The sequence below is a fragment of the Colobus angolensis genome, unplaced genomic scaffold (genome assembly GCF_000951035.1).
Source record: "Colobus angolensis palliatus isolate OR3802 unplaced genomic scaffold, Cang.pa_1.0 Scaffold151, whole genome shotgun sequence".
Taxonomy (NCBI): domain Eukaryota; kingdom Metazoa; phylum Chordata; class Mammalia; order Primates; family Cercopithecidae; genus Colobus; species Colobus angolensis.
The window spans coordinates 833070-839996 of record NW_012114611.1 but is presented as its reverse complement, the minus strand read 5'-3'; the positions used below and the strand labels follow the sequence as shown (position 1 = coordinate 839996).

Genomic DNA, 6927 nt, shown 5'->3' with positions numbered 1-6927 from the left:
ATAGATGAGAACCACTGGCTACTGGATCAAGGTCAGTGTCTTGGTTTGGGTGGCTGAAGCAAATTACCATAGATGGTAATAGCAATTTATTTCTCATAGTTCTAGAGGCTGGGAAGTCCAGGATCAAGATGCCAGCAGATCCAGTGTATCATGAGGACCCTCCTCCTGGTTTGCAGATGGTCGTCTTGCTGTGTCCTCACATGGCAGAAAGAGGAAGCAAGCTCTCCTTGTTTGTCTTATAAGGGCACTAATCCCATCACGAGGGGTCCACCCTTAGAACCTAACGACCCCCTAAAGAGCCCACCTAATGCCGTCCCATAATGCTGTCCCACTGGGGGTTAGGGTTTTGACATTGGAATTTTGAGGAGGACACAAACGTGCAGTCCGTAATAGATTCCCTATCGTGATATGCAAGACCTGTTTTTTTGAGATAGGGTCTCCTCTCCGTTGCCCAGGCTGGAGGGCAGTGGCATGATCGTAGCTCACTGCAGCCTCAACCTCCTCTGCTCAAGTGATCCTGCTGCCTCACCCTCCTGAGTAGCTGGGCTACAGGCACATACCACCACACCTGGCTACTTTTATTATTTTTGTAGAGATGAGGTCTCACTGTTGCCCAGGCTGGTCTCAAACTCTTTGCCTCAAGCAATCTTCCCACCTTGGCCTCTTAAAGTGCTGGGATTACAGGCATGAGCCACTACACCTGGCTATGATGGTTAATTTTACATGTCAACCTGACTGGGTCATAGGGAACCCACATATTTGGTCTTACTCTAGGTGTATCTATCAGGATATTTCTGGGCCTCATTCAATCCATCGAAGGCCTGTACAGAACACGAAGGCTGATTAAGACAGAATTTGTCTCTAAGGTGGAAAATCAGCCTTCTGCCTTGTGACGTGGACTCAGACTGGAACTCATATCATCAGCTCTCTTGGTTTTCAGGCCTTTGGAACTGGACTGGACCCATTGGCTCTCATGGGTCTTCAGCTTATCACCTGCACATCTTGGGACATCTCAGCCTCCAGAACCATAGAAGCCAGTTCCATATAGTAAAGCTCTTTCTCTCATCTATATATCTTACCGGTTCTGTTTCTCTGGAGAACCAGACTAATGCATCCATGTTGACAGGAAAATAGTTCATTCATTGTAATTGCTGTATAATATGCCACTGAATGAGCATATCAATTTGTTCCGTTACCCTAGTGAAGGGTTATTGGGTTGTTCCCACTTTTTCCCTCTTATAAATCAATAGCAATGCAGTGAGTATTTTGTATGTTTACTTGGGCCTATATGTATTTTCTCCAAAGGAGGAAATATTACTGGTATTTAGCTTTACCAGTTGTTAAGTTGCTTTTCCAAAGTGGTTATGTGAATTTCACTCTTACCAGCATTTCCCTATTCTGTTAGTGTTGAGTGGTTCTATTAATTTTAATTTACCTATCATTGATATCTCATAAGCTTGAGGACTTTTTTATTGATTTATTGGCCATTAGTATGTTTACCCGCTGGGATTTTCCTATTTATATCCTCCCCTCACCTCTACTTTTTTTCCCAAGATGCTGTCACCCGTGCTGGAGTGCAGTGGTGTGATCTCGGCTCACTGCAACCTCCACCTCCCGGGTTCAGTTCTCCTCTCAGCCTCCCGAGTAGCTGGGACTACAGGCACATGCCACTGTGCCAGGCTGATTTTTGTATTTTTAGTAGAAACGGGTTCACCATGTTGGTCAAGCTGGTCTCAAACTCCTGACCTGAGGTGATTCACCCACCTCAGCCTCCCAAAAGTGCTCCCAAAGTGAGCTACTGTGCTCGGCCCCACTTTTCTTTCTATTGAGTTGTCTTCTTTGAAAAAACAGTTTGTAGGCAGTACCTTATGTATTCTGGATACTAGTATTTTATTTGTTACGTGGGTCGCAGGTTTGACTGAAACAATCTTTTGGAGTTTTTATAGGGTGTGGGCGGCTGTAGAGTTCCATGTTGCCTGCATCACACGTCTCCCCAGAGCAAACCTGTGGACAGCGGATCCAAGACCAGTTTTTATGCACCTTCTTGGCTGGGGATTTGGTGGGGGTGGTGATGTTTTCCAGAGCATACAGGAAGTGCACTCATTGAGAAAGGTTCTAAAATTCACATAAGGTGCAGCCCCAGGATTCAGAATTTTTAAGAATCTCCTGATCCCACAAGGCTAGGCATTCAAACTTCCTTGCTTCTTCCTTTTACCACCTGGGTGGGTTTTTGATGGTTTCCCTCTTTCAGTAAGGCTGTCGCTCTTTCAGGGTCCCAGCTTTAACTGGGGGTTTCAGTTTCCTACCTGGAGCCAGTCTTGTCTTTAGTTGTCAGTATTAAAACAAGTCCTTAAGGTGCATTTCCCTTATCCCCTCAGTAACTGCATCGGCTATTTTCCTGTCCACTCTAGTTTTCAGTTCCTTTGTCTTTAGTCTGTCTTGGAAGCTCTGCTATGCATTTTTAAAAAACAGCTTAGAAAATACTTAATCTCTCATTTCTACATGTTTGTCTCAGTTTATTTTTAGTCTTTTAGTCTGCATTAAGCTAGAACTGATACCTTTTTTTTTTTTTTTTTTTGAGACAGAGTCTCGCTCCGTCGCCCGGTCTGGAGTGCAGTGGCCGGATCTCAGCTCACTGGAAGCTCCGCCTCCCGGGTTCACGCCATTCTCCTGCCTCAGCCTCCCGAGTAGCTGGGACTACAGGCACCCGCCACCTCGCCCGGCTAGTTTTTTGCATTTTTTAGTAGAGACGGGGTTTCACCGTGTTAGCCAGGATGGTCTCGATCTCCTGACCTCGTGATCCGCCCATCTCAGCCTCCCAAAGTGCTGGGTAAATTACAGGCTTGAGCCACCGCGCCCGGCCAGAACTGATACCTTTCATATACTCTCATGTCTCTTCTAAACATAACACCCTTCCGTTCCATTGCTTTTTTGCCTGGCAAAACTCCATCTAACTCTAATGGCCCAGCTTTACTTTAAAGTTTTCCTCCACCTTGCCAAGAATAATTTAGAATAGTTCTTATCACATTGTGTTTTATTTCCCCCTTACTGGAGTGTGAGCACTTTGAGACTAGAAACCAGATCTTGTTCATCTTTGTGTCTACAGCTCCTGCCATAGTGCCTAATATAAAGTAGGTACTTAATGACTATGTTACTGAACTGAAAAGATTTTCCTGCATGAATACTGGATTTTTTAATTTATTTTTTTGAGACAGGGTCTCACTCTGTCACTCAGGCTGGAGTTCAGTGGTGCGATCTTGGCTCACTGCAATCTCCTCCACCTCCTGGGTTCAAGTGATTCTCCTACCTCAGCCTCCCTAGTAGCTGGGATTACTGGTGGCAACCACTGTGCCTGGCTAAATTTGGTATTTTTAGTAGAGACGGGGTTTCGCCATGTTGGTCTCAAACTCCAGACCTCAGGTGACCTGCCTGCTTCTGCCTCCCAGAGTGCTGAGATTACAGGTGTGAGCCACTGTGCCTGGCTATGAATACTGGATTTAAAGTCTGAAGAACTTCATTTATCATTCACTAACTAAACTTATGTAATTATGTTTAGGATTAGGATGGACAGTCTGGTTTTTTGTTTTTGTTTTGTTTGAGACAGGGGTTCACTCTGTCACCCAGGCTGGAGTGCAGTGGTGTAATCACGGCTCACTGCAGTTTTGACCTCCAGGCTCAGAAGATTCTCCCACTTTAGCCTCCTGAGTAGCTGGACCACAGGTGCACGGCACCACTTGTGGCTAATTAAAAAAATTATTTGTAGAGATGAGGTCTCCCTTTGTTGCCCAGGCTGGTCTTAAACTCCTGGCCTCAAGCAGTCCTCCCAAAGTGCTGGGATTACAGGCGTTAAGCCACCACACCTGGCCTTTTTGTTTTTAAACAACTTCTGAGACTAGGTTTCCTCATTGTGGCATATTGAATCTTTCATAGATGACTGCAGCAATGTCTCCCATTCCACTGCTCTTCAGTGACCTTGTCACTTCTTCATCGAGAAGTAGAGTCTGTCTTACCACCCTGCCTTGCATCTGGGAGTCCCTGTGATTACTTTGATTGGTGGCATACAGTGGAAGTGATGGGTGCCACTACTAGACAACACTGTTTTTTTGAGACAGGGTCTCATTCTGTCGCCCAGGCTGCAGTGCAGTGGTGTAGTCATCGCTCACTGTAACTTCAAACTCTGAACTCAAGTAATCCTCCCACCTGATTCTCCAAAGTAGCTGGGACTACAGGTGTGCACCACAACACTTGGCTACTTTTTAAATTTTTTGTAGAGATGGGGTCTCGCCTTGTGCCCAGGCTGGTCCCAAATTCTTGGCCTCAAGCAATCCTTCTGCCTTGGCCTCCTCAAATGTTGGGATTATAGGCTCAAGCCACCATGGCCAGCCTAGACAACACTCCTAACTGGCCTAGCAGCTTCTGCTTCCTGCCTCTTGGAATCTAGCCACCTGTGCAAAGCCCAAGATAATGGAGAGGCATGTACAGGCACTTCAGTTGACAGCCCTGACTGAGCTCCTAGCGAAAATCCAGCATCGACTGATAGCCAGGCAAAACCAGGTAAATAAATCATCTTGGACGTCCAGTGCAGCTGCGTCTTCATTCAAATAAATAACTCCATTCCCAGCTACAATCTGACTGCAACCACATGAGATCCCTCCAACTGAGCTCAACCAACCAACCACATCATGAGCAATAATAATCTGTTAAACCACTATGTTTTAGGGTGGTTTGTTACATATTAATAGATAATCACAACACTCATTTATGGAATGGGGATAATCCTATTTCTACAGAAGTATTTACTTTTTTTTTTTTTTTTTTTTTACCATACTTGGCTCAGCCAGTTTTTCCCCCTCCCCTCCCCTCCCCTCCCCTCCTTCTTCTGCCCTGCCCTGCCCTTCCCTTCCCTGTGTTTTAAACCTTGGTTATTGTTGTATGTGAAATCACTTTTGCCAGGCACAGTGGCTCACACCTATAATCCCAAAACTTTGGGAGGTCAGGGTGGGTGGATCACTTGAAGTTAGGAGTTCGAGACCAGCCTGGCCAACATGGGGAAACCCCCGTCTCTACTAAAAACACAAAAATTAGCTGGGTGTGGTGTCACGCACCTGTGATCCCGGCTAGTCAGGAGGCTGAGGCAGGAGAATCACTTGAACATGAACCGAGATCATGCTATTGTACTCCAGCCTGGCGACAGAGCAAGACTCTGTCTCAAAAAAAAAAAATCACTTTCTAAGCAGTAAAGCACTATACAAACATAAGTGATTTTTCAATTAATAATAAAGCTACTTGGGAGGCAGGAGGATCGTTTGAGCCCAGGAGACTGAGGCTGCAGTGAGCTATGATCAAGCCACTGCATTCCAGCCTGGGCAACAGAGACAGACTCTGTCTCAAAAAAAAAAAAAAAAAAAAAAGAGGTTGAGACAGTAGAGGTGGATTGAAGTACTTTTAATCACAGAGTAAACAATAGTACAAGACCATGAACAGCTCACCCAGTGGCTGTTGTCCTCCTCCAGCCCTCAGCTCACCCTCTTCCCATGCCCCCTCCCTGGGTACCATTGAGTAAAGAGTAGGGTATTGGCAGCTGTCCCTGTTGCTATCAGGTGATAGGAAGGGGATCTAGCTAGGGACCACGGTAATCCTGGCCATCCATCCATGGTTCTGTTTCTATACAACTTCATCATGCAACGTATTCTAGCTGTGAAAGAGGAACAGTGCAGAAATCTGGGACTGAACTTGGCTGCTCCATTCAGATGGTCCAGGGGTTTAGAGCCTCAAGAGCCAAGGGCAAAAAGGGAGGAGACAGTCTGGAGTCGGTATAATTCAAGATGCAGCCAAATGTGGAACTAAGGTGGGTTCAAAGGGGACTAGGGAAGGCCTCATGGCTCCAGTCCAGAATTGTGCCCCAACCCCAGCAATGAAACTCACGCATATGCACAAATGCACATGAACAAACACACAAAAACACACAGAGCAAATAACATTACTGAAAGAACTTGGAGGCTATTAAATACAAAACGGCAGCGTTTTCTTTCAAAGTGAAAATATTTGCTTCTTTGATACTCCTCAGTGCCTTGCAGTCCCCTAGTCACAGAAGAGTAGATATGGGAAGGGCCAAGAGGAGTATGTTGCCAGTGACCCTACAAGTCCATGTGTACTGAAGTCCCCACAGCAACCACCTTACTCTTCAGCCCAATAGCTGCCTCCCATATGACCATTCACCCGATTGGCACCATTGCTGGAGCTACTGTCACAGGGACTTTTTGTGCAGATGGTCACATCTTCTTCCTCTGAGCTGCTCTCCACATCACTGCGATCATCCTTAGATACCTGAGTGGGATGAGACCAAAGACAGAAAAGTGAGGGCAGAACTTTCCTGGAGAGAACCGTAAGACACACCTAAGCTCAGAAACCCAGGTGTGGGCACTGTGTTCCCAGTCTGGTCTGCTTTGTGATGACATCTAACTCAAAGTATTGTCTGGACTATGGCTAATGTTGTGACTATGCTTCGCCTGCTTTCTAGTTTTCTCCCTTGTTATCTCCAATTCTGTTCTCTATGGAATAGAAGCTACTTTGGTAGAGGGGTGTGCCTTTCAGGACCAGCCTAAGAGAACTGACATCACTCACTGAGACCTGGTTTAGGTTTCAGGGAAACTCCAGACACCCCTTCTCTTCTTCCACTTCAAAGAACAGGGAAGGCCAACATGAACAATACATATGACTGTCAGCAGTGCTTCTATCTTCTGGTGGCTGTGGACAATGCATTTATTCATATTGGTTATGCTGTTTCGCTTTATCTGCAAAGCTGGTCCATAACAGGCCTTTTTTAGTAGTTTCCCATTCCTAGGCTCAGCTACCATTATCCTATGACACTGTTTTCCAATCTTCTTCCCTTTCCCAATAGCAAGATCACTTTTTTTTTTTTTTTTT

General features: G+C 45.7%; 1 protein-coding gene across 2 annotated transcripts in view; it reads right to left on the bottom strand.

The window, feature by feature from the left end:
- Positions 1-5430: 5430 nt before the first annotated feature.
- The window catches only part of CERS5 (ceramide synthase 5), a 43036-nt gene continuing 41539 nt past the window's right edge, over positions 5431-6927 (bottom strand). For both annotated transcript variants that reach the window (XM_011936139.1, XM_011936140.1), the window contains exon 10: positions 5431-6327. In XM_011936139.1, coding sequence (XP_011791529.1) covers positions 6178-6327 — 150 coding nt within the window. In that variant the 3' untranslated portion in view covers positions 5431-6177. The remainder of the gene's footprint in view (positions 6328-6927) is intronic.